At 58.3% G+C, this 22,784-nt stretch overlaps 2 protein-coding genes across 2 annotated transcripts; one reads left to right on the top strand and one right to left on the bottom strand.

Annotated features, from left to right (window-relative positions):
* The first annotated feature begins 3,163 nt into the window (after positions 1 to 3,163).
* LOC138065197 (sperm-associated antigen 4 protein-like) lies at positions 3,164 to 7,524 on the top strand. Its single transcript, XM_068929410.1, has 9 exons — positions 3,164 to 3,183; positions 3,606 to 3,676; positions 4,214 to 4,275; positions 4,700 to 4,743; positions 4,977 to 5,136; positions 5,408 to 5,492; positions 5,649 to 5,764; positions 6,979 to 7,113; positions 7,372 to 7,524. The coding sequence occupies exons 1-9, from the start codon at positions 3,164 to 3,166 to the stop codon at positions 7,522 to 7,524; spliced, it is 846 nt and encodes a 281-aa protein (XP_068785511.1).
* A 4,913-nt stretch (positions 7,525 to 12,437) lies between these two features.
* Positions 12,438 to 13,460, bottom strand: LOC138065196 (olfactory receptor 6B1-like). Its single transcript, XM_068929409.1, has one exon. It carries the CDS (start codon positions 13,458 to 13,460, stop codon positions 12,438 to 12,440), a length of 1,023 nt encoding a protein of 340 aa, XP_068785510.1.
* Positions 13,461 to 22,784: the final 9,324 nt, after the last annotated feature.

Here is a 22,784-nt window from a genome sequence, read left to right as displayed (position 1 = left end):
TGGGATACAGGAGGTGTTTGAGGAGTGCGCACTGCTGGGTGTCTCTCCCACACGGAGGAGCTGCCAAGCCCACGGCAGCTTGCTGCCTGAGTGGCTGTGGCAGGCAGGAGGGAGGTGGTTTTGGGAAGGCTGCATGAGTGCAGGGAGGGGAGGCAGAAGTGGTAGGGGGGTGTGGGGGGGGTGCAGGAAAAGGGTTGCTTTCAGTGGGAAGGGGTGTGACTGACCAACAACCCCTACAATGGGAGAAGGCTCAGAGGGCCAGGTGCCCCAGGAAGCTCAGCAACAGTGTAGGATGCGGCTCGTTAATCCTTGCTGTCGCACAGAGGACTGACTTTATCTCCACACAAAGGGGGCCAGAGGGTGACCTTTGTGTTAGATAAGCAGCCATATCAGTTAGTTGGGCCTGGTGTGAATGTTTCTCCAGTTGTTCAAAGCAATGGGAAGGTCTCCTTGAGATTAGCCAGACCAGCATGGGGGAAGTGTGTATGTGGCTCAGCCCAACACAGAGCATAAAACCTCAACAGCTAACTAAGGAATTCTGGAGAGAGCAACGGGCTTGAGCTGGCATCAACCCACGTGATTCCTTCCTGGCGACTGGGGATGCCCAGCATCATGACGGTGAGCACATTTGAGACCGGTATTGGCAATCACATTGGTATCGTGACTGAACTGTGTATTGCAATTGCTAGAGTTTGTCAAGTGTAGACACTGGAGTTGTGATTCCAGTATATTGCTGAATCATTCTGCTAAACCAAAAATCCCATGTAACATCCAAGTCCCTCAGAATAAACTTTGATCTTAAACATTGCCCTCTCCCTACGCGTGCAATAGCTAAAGGAACCTGGTCGGAGAGTACTGCACCCTGGCACTGCCCCTGTCTCCCGGTTCCAGAGAAGTGATGTGTTAACCTCAGACAAATTCTTTTCACAACATCTCCATGTACAGTCACTGCTCCTGGATCCCGCCAGCCTATGGCAGGTTGTGAACATCTGGGATGGCCAGTCCACTGTTAAGTACTGACGGATCTCATCTTCCTCCATCATCCGAGCCAGGATCTTCAATGTGGCTGAGCTGACGGGAGTAGATTTATTTTCAAGGGACATAAAACATCGACATGCTGAAGCTTTTCTCCTCTTTCACACATCTACGCTTTGGCCCCCAAAACCTTCATTTCCTCAAATTCCTTCATTTCCATACTCAGCCTTCTTGCTCCTGAGAGCTGGAAAACCAGCAGCACACGCCTCCATCTGATGGATGATGGAAGAGAGGAGTTCAAGGCCACAAAAATACCTGCTACTCACCCTGGACACTGCCCATCCGGAGCTGTTGGCCACATCATACAGTGACCCTGCTACTTCTTTAACCAACCCAGACACTCTGCAGCAGAGCTGGCGAGAGACTTTCAGGAGCCACTGGAAACTGCACATCATCTGCAGTACCTGCCAAGATGCTCCTCTGGAAAGAGACTGAGCATTTGTCCACGGGGGATCACAAGACAGTCCTGCTGTGCAGCATCCTGGGAGATGCCCAGGGAGCAGCTCCGTATCTCATCTCCTTTGCTCTCCCTTGTTGGAAGGGGACAATCCGCACTGGCCTCCCCTGCCTGGGAATGATCCTCCATAATTCCCCTTCCTTGGGCAGAAACGCACTAGACCTTTGCAAAGTGACTCCCGAGTGAGAGAAGTTGCACCAGGACAAAGGCAAAGTCCTGCAGCTGGGCAGGAAGGACCCCCTGCAGATGGTGCAGGCTGGGGACTGGCTGGCTGGGGAGCAGCTCTGCTGCAAAGGACCTGGCGTCTCCATGCACACCAACTGAACGTGAGCCAGCAGTGTGCCCTGGCAGCGATGAAAGGCAACAGCATCCTGGGCTGCCTGAACACAGTAGCGCAGCCAGGAGATCCAGGCGAGTGATGGTCCCCCTCCACTCGCACTCATTAGACCCTAGCTAGAAGACTGCATTCAGATTTGGGTCCCCCCCCCAGCCCCCCAATAAAAGAAAGCATTAGCAAAGGGTGAGGAGTTCAGCTGAGGACCACCAAGGTGGTCAGGCTCTGAGGCCCAGGCCCTGTGGAGGAGAGGCTGAGGGAAATGTGCTTTTTTCAGCCTGAAGAAGAGATGGCTTTGGGAGGACCTAACAGCAGCCTTCCAGTAACCACAGGGAGGTTGTCAACGAGACAAAGTCAGGCTCCCACACAGTGGTGCATGGTGGGAAGGCAAGAGCCAGTGGGCCTAGGAGAGAGGAACTTTTTCAGCAGGAGGTCACTCAAGCATTGGATCAGGTGGTGCAGTGAGGTAGTGCCATCTCCATCCTTGGAGGCCTTCAAGACCAGGCTGGATAAAACCCTGAGTAAGCTGGCCTGACCTTGTGACCTGGACTCACCCCTGGAGTGCCCAGACCCTCCCTGGTCATGTTGCTGTGCTTTCTCCAAAGTATGCCCTCATTTCTGAAGGGTATAACATTTACCATCTTTAAGTGGGGGACAGGGCAAAGGCAGCATGGGGACCGAGGCAGTCACGGCAGCCCTGCTCTCCCTGGAGACCCCACTGCCCTGAGGAGGACCCAAGTGACAAGGAAGAGCCCAAGCACCAGCCGGACAAAGAGCGCCTGAGAAGATGCTGGCCTGAGCAGCTGGGAGCCAAGAGCCAAGGGGCTGACGAGCTGGCAAGACCTGCACTGGGCAGAGGCACCACCAGCTGTGGGCACACTGGCCCGAGTGACAAGCTCCAAGGCTGCGACACGACATGCAAGAGCCTAGTAGAGGAGGAGGTGGGTAACGCCACAGCAGCTTGCCCGGGTGACCAAGTGAGCTGGCTCTCTGGGCTCACCAGTGCTCCTGCGCGGGTGTGCCGGGAGGGTTCAGGCTTGGGGTGGGGGCTAAGCCACAGGGGTTCTCTCTCCCAGGCTGTCCCAGACAACCCCCTCCTGGGAAACCCCCCAACCCCCCTACTGAGGTCATCATGGGCAGCACCTTGCCTCTAGGGCAGTTGGCTCTTGTGATGTCATAAACAGCTGCCCTACATAAAAGCCCCACCTGCCCAGATGGGCAGCTCTGCAAACAGGAAGGCTTGCAGGAGCCAGCGGGCGCTTTGGCAAGAGGCGTTTGGGTAGTTGCAGCACTGCGACCTTTTTCCTCTTGCTGGAGACTGGGCTGGACTAGGCAAGATGCCAACCGAGCTGGGCAGGTGGGTGCAACAGGGCCCAAAGAGCAGGGAGGGGAAAGGCAAGGAGCCCTGTGTGCCGCCCAGCTTCCTTGGCACGGACAGGCAGCCCCAGAGCACCGGGGATGCATGCAGCACTGCCCTCCAGCCTGGGGAGCCAGGCAGCCCAGCAGAGCCTTCTGGTGGGCTAGACCCTGCCCTTTCTCCTTGGGAGAGCCCAGGGGCACCAGGCTGCTGCCCGTGTGTCAGGCCAGATGTCTTCAACTGCCTTAGTGCCCCCAGGGTGGTGGGCTCCAGCGCAGAGCTTCCTAAACACCCCTGGGCCCTGCGCTTCTCCGCTCTGCTGAGCTGAGCAACCTGGTGGCAAGGTAGCCCCTAAATGCATCACCACAAGATCAAAGCCCAAGCTGTAGGCTCGGATAACAACAGCGGTCCCTCTCTTGTAGACGAAGCATCGCCTGGCAGAATGGCAGCAGGTTCCTGAGGGGCCTTTTCCTGCTCGCCCCAATCTTTGCTGGTGAGTAGTGCTGATCAAACACCTTGCGGGGCAGCCCAGGCCTACTGGATGCCAGCTGTCAGCGGGAGGGAGAGGCAGTAGATCCCACCTTCCAGCTTCACATCTCTGTGATGGTGAAGGCCAGAGATGGTCTGCACAGGTGGCCTGCGGCCTGCCTCCCGCCTTCCCTGGGCTCAGGCAGTGTTAGGGAGCGGAGCGCATAGGATCGTTTTGGGGAGAGGTCCCTCCCTGCTTCAGAGCTTTGGGCTTTGAATGTCTGTGCAGAACCTTGCGTGGCCGGGTGCATTTTGTCTTGGCTCAGGACCACATGCCTTCACTAGCCTGTTGGGTCTGTGGCCGTTGGGTGTAGCTATTGTCCAAGCTCCGGGGCCTGGGGGGTGCCCCAGGGGTTGGAGCCACAGCCTCTCTCTGCACTGGCTCCAGCTCCAGCTGTCCCAGCCAAGCGCTTGCCCCCAACGGGTGGGAGGCCACAATGTGCCTACAGGGAACACGGGAAAGCCTCCTAATACAACTGTCTCTTGACGTGGTGACTTCCAGCTGGGCTTTACTGCTGGGGCTTGCTGCTCAGCGAGAGCAAGGGGCAGAAGGAAGCGCTGCAGGTACGTGCCTCTTGCTGGGGGAAGGCAAAGTGCGGCCGAGGCCCTAGCTCTGAGCTCCTGCCTCCCCTGCCAAAGGTGGGAAGCTGCTCCACAGTGCCAGGGCTCATCCTCACAGAGACGTGGGAGGGGGTGGGGACGCTGGTGCTTGTCCGTCAGCCGCCGTAGCTGCTGAATGAGCTTTGACACAGAGATGTCCCTGAGGGAGCTCTGCAGGCTGGCAGGCTGAAGAAAGGAGAAGTGGGGCAGCAGGTGGCTTTGCTCTTCCCAGAGACAGTGGCTGCAGAAAGGCCTGCAGCCCTCTGCCTTGCTCCAGACTGATGGAGAGCAGCAGCAGCTGCTGCCTGCTGCTCCCAGGGAAGTCTCCTCTGCGAAGCCCCCACAGCGCTCCTTGTGCTTGCTCTCACGGAGGGCCTTTGTGTTCCAGGAGAAGGCAGGGGAGCTGCTGGAAACAGAGCTCATGACTCTCAGGTAAGAGCGCTTCCTTACCATGGGCCCCATATTACCATGGGCAAAACATGCAGGGCTCCAGTCTTTCCCACCTGCTAAACGTGGAGGTGAAGGGGGAGCCTTTGTGTAGGCGAGGGAGGGAAGAGGAGGGGGTGCAAGGACATGGCACCCTGCAGGAATCCTGCCTGCGTTTGGAGCCTGCCTGCAGGGGCTGGGTGGCCCTTGGACAACATGTGCTTTCCCTTTGTCTTCAGCAACTCGCTGGCCTTGCTGAGGGAGAAAATCCGTGAGCGGGAGCTTCTAGAAGAGCAGGTGGCTCGCCTGCAGGCAGAGATGGGTGCCGCAAAGGAGGCCCTCCTGCACTCCGTGGAAGAAGTCTTGGAGGAGAGCAAGATGGCCGAGGAGAAGAGAGGGGTAAAGAGGCTGGGAGTGGAGGAGAGACCTTGCTGTCCTTTGGAGGCTCCCTCCTGCCGCTTCCTCCTGGCTCTTCTCAGAGCCAGCTCTGTCCTCTTGCTGCCCAGTGTGGCACCTTTTCCCACAAGTCTTGCCCGTGGGGGATTGACCCCGAGTCTCCCCTTTGCTCTGGGCAAGCACTCAGCACTCACGCACGAGTGCCCGCTGAGGCGTTTGTGTCATTCTCCACGCTCACTCCCGTCTCTCCCTTCTTTCCCAATGTTTTTCCCAGCACCTTCTTGACTTGACCCGGGCAGCACTGGAGAAGACAGCGGCAAACTACCTCGAGATGGTGGACTGGGCTCTGAAAACCACAGGTATGCCTAGGGAGAGTCTCCTGGCACTCGGCTGCTCTATGGCCCCCCCAGAAAGTCTGCCCAGCTGCGCTTGCAACCTTCAGAAATACCTGCTAAGTCGCTGCTTCTCCTGGCCTCTGGCCTGCCCTGAGCAGCTGCTTTCCATGTGTCTTTCAGGGGCCACAATCGACACAGAGAGAACATCCAGCACCTATGGTGGGCGAGGCGGTGGGGCTCGCTGGCTTGGCCTATGGTTCTTCTCGGTTGCCAACCCTCCCGACACCATTCTGCAGGTAATAGCAGAGACGGCATGACTTCTGAGGCCCTTCCTTGCTTTCCAGTTGGGGCAGCAAGTCCCAAACGCCTCCCGTCACAGCAGCAGTATTGCTCAACCTTACCGCGCTCCTTGTCTTCCTGACGATCCCCCGTGCTTCCCGACAGCGCTGCCCTCCCAGCTGGAGGGGAACGGAGCTGAACCCAGCGGCAGCAACCTGCCCACAACCCTTGGTCGCCGTTTGCTCAGCACCTTTGTCCTCCTGGCAGCTGCGTTTGCCCACCTCCACTCCAGTGGTTGCTTTCCAGAGAGAGGGGAAGCTGTGGGGGACCTGCCAAGCCCCTGAGGCAAGGACAGAGCCTCCTGCAGGCCCCCGAGCCTGACGGGATCTGCCCAGTGGGGGGAAGCGTGGCAGCTGAACTGGGCCTCATCTCTCCCGCACAGCCTTCAAAGGCTCATGGGGTGACATGTGCTAGGGAGAGCCGCCCTGTCTCTGAACGCCGTGCAAAATCAGAGCAGGATTCTGGAGAGGCAGTTGAGCCTAGATGTTTCGTAAGGAAGACTTGCGTATTCTGAAAACAAGTGTGAAAGTGCCCCCTCCTGTCCCTTCCAGCCACTTGTGCACCTTTCCAGGCAGAATGGCAGGCGAGAGACAAAGGCAGGCCTGTGCTTCTTGCAAAGCCGCCCGTCCTGTGGGCTCCTGGAGCGCCTTGCCATTGGAGGGGTCTGCTTTCTGCTTGCAGCCGCACACTTCGCCTGGACAGTGCTGGGCTTTCCAAGGAGCTGAGGGCCAAGTGGTCATCCGGCTGCCTGAGCACATCTGGCCAAGGGCTGTCACCGTGGAGCACATCTCCAAGGCAGTCTCTCCTTCCGGGCAAGTCAGCAGCGCCCCCAAAGCTTTTGCTGTCTCTGTAAGTCTCTCTGCCTTGCACCTCCAGCGGGGGGCGGGAAGGCAATCTGGCCATGGCCGAAAGCTGCAAGGGAGACTCGTTGCTCCTGGCAGCTTGGTGGCTGGTGGCTGCAGAGCAGCGCGTCCCTGCCTGGGGTCTGTGGGGGCCCATGGTGCCGTTGTGCCACTCCGGCTTGTTGTGTGCTTCCTGGCCCAAGGGTCTGGGAGCGCTTGCTCAACACAGCCTGACCCACAGCCACACTCACCTCCTCCAGACCGCTGCGAGAGGAGCGGGGCAGGAGGCAGGCATCCCCGATTGGGACGCCGCGGGCGCTTTTCCTTAGGCTCTGCTGGAGCCTGACCTGCCCTCACTGTCTGTTGCCTTGGAGGGCGTGGGTGAGGAAGCAGCAGCAGAAACTCTCCTGGGGCTCTTCCTATTTGACGTGGACAAAGAGGCTGTTCAGACCTTCCGCCTGGAGGTACTGGCAGTGCGTGTGGGCGCGATGGGAGGGACGAACGGAGCTTTGCCTGCCAGCCCTTGGGCGACAGAGGGCGGAGGATGAGGCCAAGCATCCTGCGCCTCATGGTGGCTCTGGCGTGGGAACCATGGCTGCCGCCTCTGCCAGGGCTGCCGCCTCGGGTTCCCCAGCAGGGCTAGCGCTGGCCAAGGAAGCCACCTTGCTGGGCTGCTGCTCTTTGCAGCCGAGTGAGGATGGCTCCCCCCGTCTCCTTTCCAGAAGCAGCTTCCCAGACCCTTCCAGTATATCAAGTTCCAGGTGCAGAGCAACTGGGGCAACCCCGAGTACACCTGTATTTACCGAGTGCAGGTTCACGGGGTGCTGGCAAGGCACAACTCCCACCTGAGCCAGGAGACAAGAGAGCTTCTCTGAGCGGCAATAAAAAGAGCAGGAAACCATGGGCCAGCTCATGTTCATGTGATTCGGCCCACCCGGAGCTTCATTCCTGAGCCAGGCTGCCCGCGGTGCGCATGGGGAGCACCTCGAGAGAGACCCGGGAGAGGGGCCAGGTCTCTGACAAGTGCAGCTCTGCCTCCAGGAAGCGTGAGGGCCCTCGGCTTCCTCCAAGACAACTCTGCAAAGGAAGGAAGCAGAGAGACCCTTTGGCAAGTCTCCTCCGCGCGTCCTGTCATCCATAGGACAGGCATCTGCCACCACCTCTCTCCAGTGCCAGCGAGCTGCCGCAGCCGTCAGCTCCTCCAGGGCCAGTCCAGCTTGCGGCACTGCTGAGGGAAGGCCCTTTCCCCCATGGTCCAAGGGTGGGCCCTGTCTTTGGCCGCAGGGGACAGGCCGGGGCCCTTGGGCTCCAAGGGCCTAGCAGGGACCCTCCGTGGGACAAACCATACCCAGATACAGCGTCCGTAGGGCTGCCGCCGCCGCGCAGACGTGACGAGCACCCTGTGCAGGTCGAGAGGAGCTGGCAGCGCTGCAGGAAGTCCCCCAAGAAGTGCCGGAGCGCTCCCAGGACCCCCTGGCCAGGGATCTCCGCAGAGGGCAGTGCCCCCCGTCCGTGTTTCCTAAACCCCCGCGTCAGCCCATCAATACGTGCGGCCGTGTGAGCCGGCGGCGGCGCTGCTCTCGCGCGGTCGGCACAGCCGCAGGGCCGGGGCCGGGGCCGGGGTCGGGGTCGGGGTCGGGGCTGGCTGGAGGCCGGGGCTGGCTCTGGCCCTCGGCGCCGGGGGGCAGCAGCGCCGGGCGAGACCCCGGGGGCAGCGGGCTGGAGCCCGGAGCGGGCTGCTCTCCTGCTGGGGCTGCGCAGCGGTGCGCCGGCTCCCGCAGCAGCAGGCGGCTCCGCAGGAGCAGGAGGGCGACCGGCCTCCTCGTGCGCCCACCGCCAGCCACGGACACCCCCCAGCGCCGCCGGGCACTGCAGCTCCCGGCAGCCGCGGGCCCCGGACACGGCCCCGGCGGCCCCCAGCCCCCCGACGGCCGGGGCAGCGGGGCCGGGGGCTGCGGAGGGCCCGGCTCCCCCCGCTCCCCGCCCCACCCCCGCCCCCGCCTCAGGGCCGGCACCCCTCCCCCCGGGCCGCTGCAGCCCCGCCCGGCGTTGCCCGGCAACGCCACCAGCGGCAGGTCACGTGGCCTCCTCCTGCCCCACCCCCCCGCCCCGGTGCTGCCTAGCAACAGCGGCCCTTGGGCCCCCAGGGCTGCCCCGGCCTGGCTGGGCCTCCCCTCCCGCCCTCCCTCCTTCTGCCTCCCTCCTCCTCCCTCCCTCCCTCCTGCCTCCCTCCTTCCTCCCTCCCTCCTCCTGCCTCCCTCCCTCCTGCCTTCCCTCCTCCTGCCTTCCTCCTGCCTCCCTCCCTCCCTCCTGCCTCCCTCCTCCTGCCTCCCTCCCTCCTGCCTCCCTCCTCTTGCCTCCCTCCTCCTGCCTCCCTCCCTCCTGCCTTCCCTCCCTCCTGCCTCCCTCCCTCCTGCCTTCCCTCCCTCCTGCCTCCCTCCTCCTGCCTCCCTCCCTCCTTCCTCCCTCCCTCCTTCCTCCCTCCCTCCTCCTGCTTCCCTCCCTCCTCCTGCCTCCCTCCCTCCCGCCTTCCCTCCTCCCGCCTTCGCTCCTCCTTCCTTCCCTCCCTCCTGCCTTCCCTCCCTCCTGCCTTCCCTCCTCCTGCCTTCCCTCCTCCTGCCTCCCTCCCTCCCGCCTTCCCTCCCTCCTGCCTTCCCTCCTCCTACCTCCCTCCTCCTGCCTCCCTCCCTCCTGCCTCCCTCCTTCTTCCTCCCTCCTCCTGCCTCCTTCCTTCCTCCTTTCCTTCCTTCCTTCCTCCCTCCCTTCCTCTCTTCCTTCCTTCCTCCCCTCCCTCCTTCCTCCCCTCCCTCCTTCCTCCCCCCCCCTTCCTTCCCCCTCCCTCCTGCCTTCCCTGCTCGCCCCAGGCAGTCCCACCCCGGGCCACCGCTGCCTGCTGGCCCTTCCTTCTGACCGGTTGCCCTCGCCCCGCTGCCATGGAAGGCAGCTGCCGCCTTTCCGCTGCCCTGGCCCCCGCCGCGGCGCTCGCCAGAGCTCCCGCTGCCTCTTCGAGCCTCCGTCTACTGGCACAAGGCGGTCGGGCACTTTCCTGGGGGCAAATCTCGCGAGCCGCTGGTGCGAGTTGCCTCTCTCTCCAGAAAGAGAAGCTCCCAAGCCGCCTTGAAGTGGCTTCTGCCACTTTCTTCTCTAGCTGTTGCTTAATGACACCCACACTCATCAGGACAGCAAAAGCCCCCCAGAAACGTTGTTGGTTTGCTGATGTCAACCATCTCATGCAGGGCAGGGAAGAGTGTAAAAACTCCTGGAAATTAGCAAAAGCGGAAACATTTGCAAATCTGAGACCCTGCCATGTCTCTCAAGAAAGCTCTGCAGAAAGTGTCTATGGGTCTCCTCGGTGCTGTGTGGTTCGGCTGCAGCCCCTGGATGCCCACCCCGCTGCCCAGCACAGCACGACAGCCCTGGCCCTGCAGCCCCTCCGCAGCTCCCGCTGCCCCAGCGACAGAGCCGCCTGCCCCGAGCTGGTGCCCCCAGGAACCTGATGCTCCTTCTCCTTTTCCATCGCGGACTGCTGCCCTGCTTTGCTCCTGCGACGGCCCTGCTGCACGGAGAGCCTTTCCCCAGGTCAGGGTGTTCATGCTGGCCTGCCCGTTCCTGCACCCTCCCCTGTGCTCCCCGCAGGGCCCCGGGCTGGCGGTGCTGCTCTGCAGAGCAAGGGGCTGGGGGGCCATGGGGGGACTCCTGACTCCGCACTGGTCGTGCCGATTTTGGGCAGCAAGTGGACCCAGCGGGACAGGGATCAGAGTCACCGACACAGCTGGCATGTGTCTGTGCTCCTGGGCAGCGCTGCGAGTGAGCCCAGGGTGTTGGCAGCGGCAGGAGATGTGTTTGGGGGTGCACTAGCTCCAGGCTGTGGTGTTTCACCGAGGGTGCAGGCGTCACTCTCCAGTCGCCCTTGCCTGGGCCTCCTGGGTCCCCACTGCCTCTCCGGGGATTGCTGAGCCCTCGTTTCCCCCAGGAAGACCTGGAGTTAGTGCTCTGCCCTCTGCTCACTCCACCGTGCACTGTCCCTCCCGTTGTGAGGCTCCACTCACTGCCCATCTGAAGCACATGCTGTCCCTGGAGATCCCCTGAGCTCTCCTGAGGGCTCCGATGCCCCTCCAGAAGCTCGGGCATCTCTCATCAGCACTGTCCCCTGTGGGACAGACCCAGGCCGGCAATTCAGAGGCACAGGCACAAACTGAAATACAGGAATTTCCATCTGGTGATGAGGGAAAACTTCTTTCCTGTGAGGGTGACAGAGCACTGGCACAGATGGCCCAGAGAAGTTGTGGACTCTCCTTCCCTAGAATTATTCAAATGCCATCTGGACATAATGCTGGGCAATATGCTCTAGGTGATCGTGCTTGAGTAGGGAGGTTGGACTAGATGATCTCCAGAGGTCCCGTCCAACTTCAACCATTCTGTGATTCTGTGAAATGTCATTGGAAGTCTCCAGAGTGAGGTGAGAGGAATCCCACTCCCAGGGAGGCTGTCTACTCTGGCCAAGGGCACCCCAGAGGGATGCTGGACACAGTCACTGTCTTTTGCAACTGCTAGGTCCAGGAGACAAACGTCCTCTTCAGGACAACTGTCCTCTTCATTCAGGACCTCAACAGGCTGGGAAAATAGGCAAAGAGGAACCTCAGGGAATTCAAGAGAGAAAAATGCCCACTCCTGCCCCAGGAGGGAAGAACCCCTTGCAGTGACCCACGAAGGAGACAGACTGGCCGGGAGCAGCTCTGTGGCCAAGGCCCAGAGGGTCCTGGTTCTGAGAAAGCTGAACAGGAGCCAGCAGTGTGCCCTGGCAGCCAGGAAGGCCAACAGCACCCTGGCCTGTATGTGCAGGAGCACGGCCAGTAGCTCAAGGGAAGTGAACATCTGCCTTTGCTCACCACTCGTTGGACCTCCATTTAGAGGCTGTGTCCAGAGTTGGGCCCCCCCTCCGCCCACTTCAGGAACAACATAGACAAACTCGAGCAAGCTCAGTGGAGGTCCCCCAAGGGGCTCAGGGTCTGGAGCCCTTGTCGTGGGAGGGGAGGCTGAGGGAGCTGGACTTGTTCAGCCTGGGGAAGAGAGGGTTTCAGGGAGACCTGAGGGTAACCTCTGGCTCTTCTGAGCAGTGCACGGTGTGAGGATGAGAGACAACAGGACTAAGCTGAAACAAAAGAGGTTCTTATTAGACGGGAGGAGAAACTTTTTACAATGAGGGCTGAGAGACAGAGGCAACAGAGACCAGTGGTGCAGTCTCCATCCGTGGAGCTTCTCAAGACCCAGCTGGATAAACCCCTGAGTAACCTCATCTGACCTCATAGGTCACCAGCTGTGACCTGGAGGTTGGGCTGGAGACCTCCTGAGGTCCCTTCTCACCTCAAGTTTCCTATGATCCTATCATCCTAAGGCTCAGCTCATTTCTCCCACTCTCCCTCTTCCAAAGAGTGATTTGACCTGCTGCAGCACATGGGCAGAGGACAGCATAGACAGCGCTATTGAGACAGTTTCTGGCAGATCAGCACTGAGTCAGTCAATCTTGCCAAAAGGAAGGAAAAAAGACCACTTGCCCTTGCAGAGATGGGAAAGGAAGCTCAGCGGCTGGGAAATAACCCTTAACCATCTAGAAACACACATATACACACATCTTTTTCATCAGACTTTTATTAGATGACCTGGAGAAATATTTGGTTTTTTCTAATGACCTCTTCCCTCCCTTTCCGTTTCAACCTCACAAAACACATGCTCCTTGAGGGGTTCCTGGTGGGGAGCACACACCTTCCCCTATTGTCTCCTTGGCAGGTCACATATGCACCCGAGGGGGTTTTACCACCCTGGCACAGCAATACTCGGAGCTCTTGGAGTTGGCCAAAGCTCTGCGGAGCCCTTTCCTCAGGGCCTCCCTGACCTCCCTGTTGCGCAGGCTGTAGATGAGGGGGTTGACCAGGGGTGTGAGGTCGGTGTAGAAAAAGGAGAACACTTTGTTGAGCTGCCTCAGCTGGAGGGTTCTGGGCATCAGGTAGACAATGATGAGGGTGCCATAGAAAACAGAGACTACGGCGAGGTGAGAGGAGCAGGTGGAGAAGGCCTTCTGCCTGCCCACACTGGACGGGATCCTCAGGATGGCAGCTATGATGCACACGTAGGAGGCCAGTGTGAACAGGAAGGGGAAGACTATATCCAGGATAGATGTTATGGAAGCTAGGAGTGTGACCACGCTGGTGTCACTGCAGGCGAGCTCCAGCAAAGGGATGAAATCACAGAAGAAGTGGTCAATAACATTGGGGCCACAAAACCTTAAGTGGGATAAGAAAGAAGTGACTACGGTAGAGATAAGGAGTCCCACTAGCCAAGAGGCTGCTGCCAGCTGCAGGGAGACCTTCCAGGTCATGAGGCTTGGATAGAGCAGGGTCTGGCATATGGCCACGTACCGATCGTAGGACATCATGGCCAGCAGGTAACACTCGCTAGTGGCAAAGGAAGCAAAGAAATAGAACTGAGCCATACAGCCATGAGCAGAGATGGTGCTGTCTCCAGTCAGGAAGCTGGCCAGCAGCCGGGGCAGGATGGTGGAGCTGTAGCAGGTCTCCAAGGAGGACAGATTGCCCAGGAAGAAGTACATGGGGGTGTGCAGGTGCCGGTCTGCCACCACCAGCACAACAATGAGGATGTTCGCAACCATCGTTACTGAGTAGATGATGAGCGAGAGGAGGAAGAGTGGTGCCTGGAGCGAGGGGACATTCCCCATTCCCAGCAGGAGAAAATCCATTGGCGATGTGTGATTCTCCCATTCCCCTTTCTGCACAGAGCGCCACAGGTCCCGCATTCCTCTTTCCCAACGAGGCAACCTACAAGAAAAAACATCTGTTTCTTTCCTTCTTTCTAGTGCAGAAGGATCAGGAAGGAAGTGGCTGTCAGAGAAAACACGGAGCCTGGCACTTCCCTGACCGCATTGGTGTTCCCTTTAGGGCCCCCATGACTACTGAAAGGAGAGAACCAGGGGTTTCCAGGGAGTTAAGCCATGCATCTGTGAGCTGCCCCTCGGAGGTGCTCCTTTCCTGCTTGGAGTAGAGGCAGAGGAGAGAAAGCATTCACTCCGACTGTGACAGTGTCTTTCTTGCACCCAGAGTTATTCTGAATAGCAGCCACCGTTCCTAGTAGGCCAGGAGACCCCTTTCTGCGAGCACATCATGCCAGGTGCCCTTTTCCTCAGGGCAGGAGCATGGGCCCTGCACCAAACGGCTGACCTCAGCTCTCCAAAGCAGTTGTATTTGGAAGGGACAGGGCATGTGCTTCCTTTGGCAGTGCGTGGCTCAGGAGTGGACATCCCCGGCACTGTGCAGCAGGACTTCCTCAGAGAACTCTCAGAGAGAGCTTTGTGTGGGCTTGAGAGAGTAAAGGGAGCTGGACCTGAGAGAAGATGGACAGCTGAGCTAATCACTGATTGTGAGGAGGAGAGATTGGGAGCAGGGCAGGAGGGAAGAAGCCAGGGGAGATCATTCCCTTGGTGTAGGTGTCCCTCCAAGCAATGGTTTGGGAGGGGCTTGGGGCTGCCTGGTGGCACAACCCAGCAGCTGGACCTCAGCACTGCCAGCTGTGCTCGCGGGGCTCTGGGCTGGCTCAGGGGCAGCAAAGGCACAAACTAACTCTGCACCAACCAACAAGCTCCCCAGCACTCTGCTCTGCTAACAAGGGCATCAGGAGAAATGAGTGTAGGGAAGGGGGAGCTGGAGTAGAAGACACTCAGCAAAGGACATGCCCATCACCTTTCTCACCCATAGATGCCACCGTGCAAAGCCTCCCCAGCCAGAAAGGAACAGACCTGACTCAGCTGCAGTCCTCCGGATGAGGTGGTGACCTCTGCACTGATGGTGTTGGGCAATGACGATGGAGGTCGGGGTCTCACCCTCTGCTTCCTGCCCACCACGGCCTTCTCTTCCCTGAGCTCTCTGCAAACCACAACCCAGCTCTCAGGCATTGCTCTGCCCTTGCCGTCTTTCTTCAACTCGTCCTGCGGTTGTGTCCAGCAGCAGTTGAATCCCCCCCTGCTCTCTGCACTGTCCTGGGGTTGAAAGCACTTCAGGAGTCTCTGAAGGCTCCTGCTGCAGCTGGTCTCTCCCCTGGCACTGCAGAGAGGCAGCAATGCCTAATTGGCTCTCCAAGGAGGCTGAAACCTCTGAGCTGCTGGAAACTTTGTGAACACTTCTGGCATACAGCTTGCGCCATAACTCTGCTCACTCAAAGTCTGGGACATGCTCCTTTGAAAGGGAAAGTGAGTCAGAGAAGGCCTCAGGACTCCTCCTAACTCACAATGCAAAGTCAGGAGAGATGCTGTGAATGGGATTCCCCTCACCTGCCTGCAGACACCTGTCTGTTCACTGCCTTGCTCAGGTTGAGAGAGCCCTGGTGGCCTGAGCTGGTCCCTCCAGCCCCCCACCATGGTCAGTGGGGAGGGAAAGCTCGAGCCCCAGGCATTTCCTCCCTGCCATGGAGACTTCCCCTGGGCGATGGGTGAGTCCCCCTCTTGGGTGCCAGGCTCTGTCCCCTGAGGTGAGAGGGCCCCCAAACTCTCCCTGAGGCACGAGCGACTGGTGTGTCAGGGGCTGAAGGGAGCAGAGCTCTTGATATGTCCTTGTGGTTTGTGGCACCAGTGGGTTCCACTGGGCATGATTCCTCTTGGTGCTGTTGGACTGGCATGGCGTGAGGTGCAGTCTCCTTGGCCTCTGCCCTGGCTGGAGGAGCAGGAGCTGCTGGTCCCATGGATGCAGAAGTTTGTGCAGCAGCTGCCTGAGCTTCCTGATGGCCTCCTACTGAACTGACTGCAGTTTGTCATTGTTTTGCCTTAATTGGGGACCCAGCACTGGATGTGGCGCTCTAGATGTGGTGTAAGAAGCACTAAGTAATGGGGGGAGATCACTTCCCTCCATCTCCTGGCCGTACTTCTGCACACACATCCCCGGAGGCTGTTGGCCTTCTTCACTGCCAGTGCACACTGCTGGCTCAGGTTCACTTGGCCATGCACCAGGACCTCCAGGGCCTTTTCCACAGAGCTTCTCCTGGCCAATCTGTTGTCAGGGCCCTGACAGGGGCACTAACCAGGCCTTCAAGGCGCTGACCAGCCTCACCAGGGGCCTCCACAAATGCCCCTGCACGTGGCTCAGGAGCTCATTTAAGTTCAATTGTGGGGCCCAGTGCCATCTCGACCTACACTGCAGGTGTGCCTGTCTGCAGCGGCATTACAGCTGTGCCCATTCCTGACCATGGACCCTGTTGATCCAGACTCTGACTCAAGGACTGGATTTCTGACTGGACCTTGGACATACCTCATCTCTCTGGATATGCCCTGCAATTACAGGGCCTTGTCTGACCCTGGTTACTGTCATTGGGCCTGATCCTGGTTTGCTGACTTGTGTTCCTGGCTTGACCTTGGACCTGCCTCGTCACCAAGAACTCTCCTGATGATCTGGAGTCTTTGCTGAACCCAGCTACCATCTCCAGGTGTGCCCTGCTCGCTTTGCTTGGGTAGGGTGGGGTTGGCCCTGCCTGGGGAGGCCCCTGCCTTTTTGGCCTTGTTATCATGTTTGTCTCCCAGCTGCCTGTCCCTTTGGGAGCAGCCGGCCCTTGCTGCTCCCTGAAAGCTGCCCACAGCCTGTGTTGTTGCAAGGGGTTCTTGCTCCCTAGGGGCAAGAGTTGGCATTTGTCTTGGCTGCATTTCATGAGAGTGCATGCTATGTCCTTCTCCAGACTTTCAAGGTCCCTCTGCATGGCTGCCCCAGCTGTGAGCACAGTGACTTGTATTCCTCCAGTCTAGTCTCCTCTGCAGACCTCCTCCAGGGGACTGATAAAGATGGACAGGTAGCAACGTAGATCCCTGAGGGACTTCCCTTGTTAAAGGCCCCCAGGCAGAGGATGGCCCATCAGACACTGCACTGTGAGCCCAGTCAGCCAAGCAGTGCTTCAGTCTCCTGGTTGTCCACCCATCCACACCATGGCATCCTGACTTGGGACACCATGTCAAAAGCCTTGCTGAAGACAAGGTGCGTGTCATCCACTGCTCTGCCCTCTCCCACCAATCCAGTTATCTGTCCTAGAAGGCAATAGGGTCAGTGAGGCAGGATTAAGAGCTGGGAAACCTGTGCTGACTACCAGTCACGTTCTGCTCCATTGACTCCATTGCTCACAAATGTGTTTCAAGAGGACTCCCTCATGCTGTGATTTTCCAAGGCACTGAAGTGAGGCTGAGCAGCCTGTTGTTCCTTGGACCATTTGTTTGGCCTCTTCTAAAGAGGGCTTCAAATGTGACTTTCCTCCAGTCCTTGGGCATGCCTGCCCTCATCTCCACCCCCCACACAAGATCAAGAGCGAGGATCCTTACAAGGATGTTGGTGACTTCCATCAGCACAGTTGGATGCAGCCATTGGGTCCCATGGCCTGGAGAGGTTGAGTTCTCAGCACTAATCTCTCACTCAGGCCTCGTCCACTGCTAGCCAGATGTCTCCTCCTTGAAGCTGGTCACTAATCACAGAGGAGTCCCGTGACTCCAGGTCAACTCTTTGCTTGAGCAGCAAGGGGTCAACTCTTGCCTTGTTCAGCCTTTCATTACTGTCCAGGCATGTCCTTGAACTCCTGTAAAAGTCTCAACCAGGAGCTCTGGCTCTCCTGACACCATCCCTCCCTGCCCAGGCCATGTTCCCCTGGTCCTCCTTTGCAGCCACTCCCTGCTCCCACCTCCAGCATGCTGCCTCTTTGCATTGGAGCTCCACCCCAACGGCCCCCCACCTGCCTTGAGGGAGGAGGAGACCTTTCACACCTGCTGAAGGCCTAAAGCTCTTTGGAAGGGGAAGCCACCAGTGCAGTAAACCTCCAAGGCAAAGGCTTGGAGGTGATCTGACCTAACACCCACCCTTGAAGCAGGAAGGTCTTGCCCCATAGCCAGAGCCGTTTCGCCTTGGGTGAAAAACAATAAACAAACAAACAAACAAAAGAGCCTCTTTTGGAAAAGGAAATCCAAAACTGCCCTCCTCCATCGAACCAGCTAGCCCCTCCCCCCAGATCCTGGCTGCATGTCCTGCTCCTCCCTTGGAGACTATGAAGGAGGGATGTTGCTGTCCCCTGCTCCGGGGGCTGGTGCCTCCCCCCTCTCTTGTCATGCTGTTGAATCCCCTGCACAAGTCTGATGGTCAGAAACCTTCTGGCTTAGGGGAAAGAACAGAGGGTCTTGCATGAACGGCTCAGGCAGGGTCTTCTCAGGCGAGGACCCTTCTCCAACAGACATCTTGTGAGGTCTCTGGGATGGTCAGCAGGCTGAGGGGTCAACCTTCCAGGCCTCCACTGGGGACACAGCTCTCATTCTCACTGACAGACAGGACCCAGGATCTGACGACAAAGGATGCACACAGGGGTAACTGCTCCAGCCAGTTCTGTGCTCCTTGCCCATAGTCCTGGGGTCCCCGAGGGTGCACTTGTGGGACAGTGAGCACAGGCCCATCTCAGACGTGGTGCAGAGCATCCTTCAGCTCCCCTGCACAGCTCCCTCCCAGCAGACCCTGCTCCAGACCTTCCCCACACAGACCACAGCAGGGGGAGCAGGGAACTCCCCAGGTACCGAAGTTGGGCCCCCAGGTTTGGCTGGGTGCTGCACAGACCCCTTCCCCCTCCCACAACAGCATCCTCCCATTCTGCCAGGTGTTGGACAGACCTTTCTACCCGGATGATCCTGGGGGACCCCTTTGTGCACGGCACTGCACAGGCCCTCTCAGCCATACCAGGAACCACCCCATAACATGCTGACCATGGCACAGGTTCCCCTGTAACAACACTCTGGCCCCCTCCCTAACCCCTTCATCACTGTCCCCCATTTCCCCTCACAAACCTGAAGCCATTAGGCCACCACATCACCCCTTCCCTCAAGCTGCTCACCACCCCAGCCCTGAAATCCTGCTGCCCTCCCGTCAAGTACTGATCTTGGGGGAAATGAATCCCGCAACATCTCCCAAGCAAGCATTTCTGTCTCCCGGGTTGATGCCTCCATCGGAGGGGTCCCCAGACCTCCCCTATGACCACTGGATGCAAGGAGGAGCTCTGCGATCTCAGATCATTTTGCAGCAAAGAGTCCTGCTAGGAAGGGGGAAAGCACTTGCTCTCTGGAAGTGCCACTCTCCTGGCAGCGTGTGCAAAGGCCAAGGAGCTACCCTGCAGCTGTCACGGAGTGGACGTCAGGTGTGTTGCCCTGTGACAGGAGAATGGCCATCCATTTCTTTTTCCATCTTTGACCTTTTTCAGCCAAGCTGCTTTCCCATCTCATGCCCGGTGTTGCCTGCCATTGCCCACATCGAGCAAGCAGAACCTCTCCCTGGTACTAGTCACCTTCCCCTTTGCTTTTTTCTTCCAATCAGGTTCCAAAATCTCCACTTCTCCTGGAATAAAATCCCTACACAGAGCCATCATTAACTGCAGCTGAGCTTAGGAGGCAACATGGAGGCACAAAGCATCTGTAGGAATCCACCTCTTGCTTCAGCAGTACCTGTGATGCCTTCATCAAAGTGTGGGTAATGGTTTCATTGAGAATCCCTTCAGGTGAGAAGGCCATCCTGAGAACAGGATGGTTCTCAGTTGCTTTTTTTTAATCTAATACACCTGCATCGATGCTTTCTGTGGATGAAGAGCATGAGTCCATGTTAGGAAACCTTCTGGGAGAGAGAGAGGCTGGCAGAAAGGGGGTTGCCGAAAGAAAAGCTCTTTGGTAAATGGAGGATGGAAGAGAGCAGGGGCAGGTGTGAGGGAGCTTTGGGAGCCATTCATGATGGGGAGGCAGCGCTCCAACAGTGCTGGGGCCTGGTGGGGTGGGGAATCACTCTGTGCTTGCAGATGGAGGTGTTGGGGGCCACATCTTTGGGGCCAGGCTCCAGGGGAGTGTCTGCCAAGGCTGAGGGATATCTGAGGAACGGAGGCAGCATGGGGGATGACAGAGGCCTGAGAGGCCCTGTACAGGGCACGTCCAAGGGCGACGTGACAAAGACCTCTCTATCTCCTGGCTTTGTCACCCTGAAATCGCTGCCTCTGATTTCCTGCTCTAATCAGCCCCCAGGGAGGGACACTTTGATTCCCTGAAACAGCTCCATCGCTAACAGCCCTCAGCAGGCCCCATTAGACCTCCCAGCAGCTGCGTTCCTGACATGGCCCTCCACACTCAGTGACTGTCCCCCGGGAGCTCGTTAGTGCGCAGCAACCATAACGAGCTGATTCTTGCCTCTCCCCCTCTGTCTGGCCTCAGGGGGCTGCTAGGAGAGGTTGGCGTCTAGGAAGGGTTTTGCTAAGCGTGATGATGCTAATGAGCCCATGAGGAAACAGCTGCTTTTTCTTCCTCAGCTTCAAGCCTACACAGTGCTAAATTCAAAATCTGTCTTTCCAGGACATAATGTGGAAATAAAGAAAGTCTCTCCAGCAGCATATGGGAAGTATCGGTGCAAGGTGGAGCTACTTCAGAACGTCACTTTTGGCAGTGAGAGGCAGAATTACTCTAGAAGCATGGCCTCCGATTTCTGTTTGTTTAAGCAGGATGTGACCACAAGGGAGGGTCGGGTACCGGCATAGAGAGATGCTTGGAGGGTTCAAACAGCGTAGATTTAAGGAAGGACTTTCACCCCAAGCTGTGCAGTGAGTCCTGGGCACCACGCGGAGGGTCGCTGCTGGGAGGCTGCTGGACACACAGGTCTGGCACCCAGGCGGGACTCACTCTGCGTCTCCCCAGGGCCCCTTTGAGCTACTCGAGCTATTTCCTTCTCTTGGCTGCATGAAGAAGCTTGGGGAGCTGCTGGCTGCGAAGCACCCGGACATGGCTGACAGAACAGAATATGCATGTCCGGCCCCGACGGGTTGGGGTCCGCGGGCACAGAGCAGCTCTGGGGCTGCCATCACGTGCTCTGCCAGCGCCTGGCTCCTCACCAGCTCTCCTGCAGCTGTTCACGCTACGCGCTGTCCACCCCCGGCAGACAGAGACATGGTGTTGGTGCCACCAGAGTGCAGGCAAGGTTCACACTTGCCTTTCAGGCATGGGCTTAATGAGCAACGAGCTCCTAAATTAGAGTAAACATGTATATGGTAAATCATGACATGTCTGCACACAGAACTAATCAGCCCAGAAGACCAGGAGTATGATGCGAGTCGTTGTGGTCCCTTGCAGACTGGCTGCATTCGGTCCAGTAAGCTGCTGCTCTGCCACCGGCTGGACAGCCGCCTCCCCCTCATGCTCGGTGTCTGCCAGGTGGCTCCTCAGGGTCCCAGATGTTGCCCTCCCAAGTTTCCAGATCCCAATCCACTTTTTGCACCAGTGTCCACACTGCCAGGGGATGGACATCTCACTACCACCCCTGTCAGCACTGATGACTTGCAATGTGGGCGGCCACAGGACACCAGTGCTGCAGCTTCTCAGCTCCATCTGCGGTTGCAATCACAACCTCTCTGGTCAGCTGGCGAGTCTCCTTAGTGGCTTCGGGAGCATTTCCCTACTGCCCAATTCACTGGTTCTCCATCAGCAACACCTCGCCCAGGGTGTGGAGCGCAGTCAGCAAGATCCACCCCAGATCCCCCGCTGCCTTTCGTGCCACCAGCCCTGCTTTTTCCAGCTGGAGCTTGGAGACCAGTTCCACGAGCTGCTCTGGGGATGCCCCCGGCTCACTCTCCAGCTTCAGCCATGCTGTGGGGGTGACCTGCTAAGACCAAAACTCTTTGGAATTAAGTAGATCTCTGCCCAGTAGTGGAAATAACCAATAAGGAAGGTCTAGACCAAACATCTGAGCTGGGAGGTACAACTACATCAGCTCACCCAAACAGCCTGCTGGACTGCTGAGGCTCTCATGCTTGCGGGGGACATTCGGGGGACGCCAGCACAGTGACAGAAGAGGAAGGATGAGCACTTGCATCCTTGCTTAGGGAACTACTTTGCACAAAGGCATGTCATACTAAGAAATTATCCAGTTAACGACTCAGCAGACTGGTGAATTGAGTAACTAGAGAGTTAATAATGGTGGGTAGTGTGAAATTGAGGTTTGCGGGCCCGCTGCTGAATGGGGCAGGGGCCCTGGCCACAGAGGACACAGAGAAGGCAGAGATCCTGAATGCCGCCTTTGCTTCAGTCTTTACTGCTAAGGCCAGCCCTCAGGAATCCCAGACCCTGGAGACAAGGGAGGAAGTCTGGAGAAAGGAAGACTCTCCCTTGGTGGGGGAGGATTGGGTTAGAGATCATTTAACCAAACTTGACATCCACAAGTCTATGGGCCCTGATGGGATGCGCCTGCGAGTGCTGAGGGAGCTGGCGGATGTTATCGCTAGGCCACTCTCCATCCTCTTGGAAAGGTCCTGGAGATCAGGAGAGGTGCCTGAGGACTGGAAGAAAGCCCATGTCACTCCAGTCTTCCAAAAGGGCAAGAAGGAGGAGCCAGGAAACTCCAGGCCTGTCAGCCTCACCTCCACCCCTGGAAAGGTGATGGAACAGCTCCTCCTGGAGGGCATCACTAAACATGTGGAGGACAAGAAGGTGATCAGGAGCAGTCAGCACGGATTCATCAAGGGGAAATCATGCTTGACCAATCTGATAGCCTTCTCGGATGGAATGACTGGCTGGGTAGATGAGGGGAGAGGGTAGATAGGTAGAGGTTGTGGAGTCTCCTTCTCTGGAGATGTTCAAAACCTGCCTGGACCCAATCCTGGGCAACGTGCTCTAGGCGACCCTGCTTGAGCAGGGGGCTTGGACTAGATGATCTCCAGAGGTCCCTTCCAACCTCACCCAATCTGTGATTCTGTGAAGAGCAGCAAAAGAATATCAGGACGTAAAAGCAGCGCTTGGAAGTAAACTCTTTATTCTCAAAAGCAAGGGTGGGGGGGGAGTATCGCGGGGACTCTCTGGTTCTGGGCAGCAGCTCTGCTGGAAGACCCTTGGGCAGGCAGCCAGAGGGGCTGTGCCACGCGATGAGGCGGGAGAGAGAGCCAGTGGGGCAGGAGAGTGAGTGCACAGGGTGCTGAGCCTTCTCCTGCCCAGGAAAGGCAGCAGGAGTGGTGTGGAGCACAGCCCTCTCTCATGTGCTCCCTGCATCTTCTTTTCCCCACCGACTGCTCCAGAGTCTTAGCCGCTTCCCTCTGATCTCTTCCTGAC

Source organism: Struthio camelus, unplaced genomic scaffold, assembly GCF_040807025.1.
Source record: "Struthio camelus isolate bStrCam1 unplaced genomic scaffold, bStrCam1.hap1 HAP1_SCAFFOLD_48, whole genome shotgun sequence".
NCBI lineage: Eukaryota > Metazoa > Chordata > Aves > Struthioniformes > Struthionidae > Struthio > Struthio camelus.
Note: the sequence above shows the minus strand (reverse complement) of the source record. Positions and strands in the feature narration are given on the sequence as shown.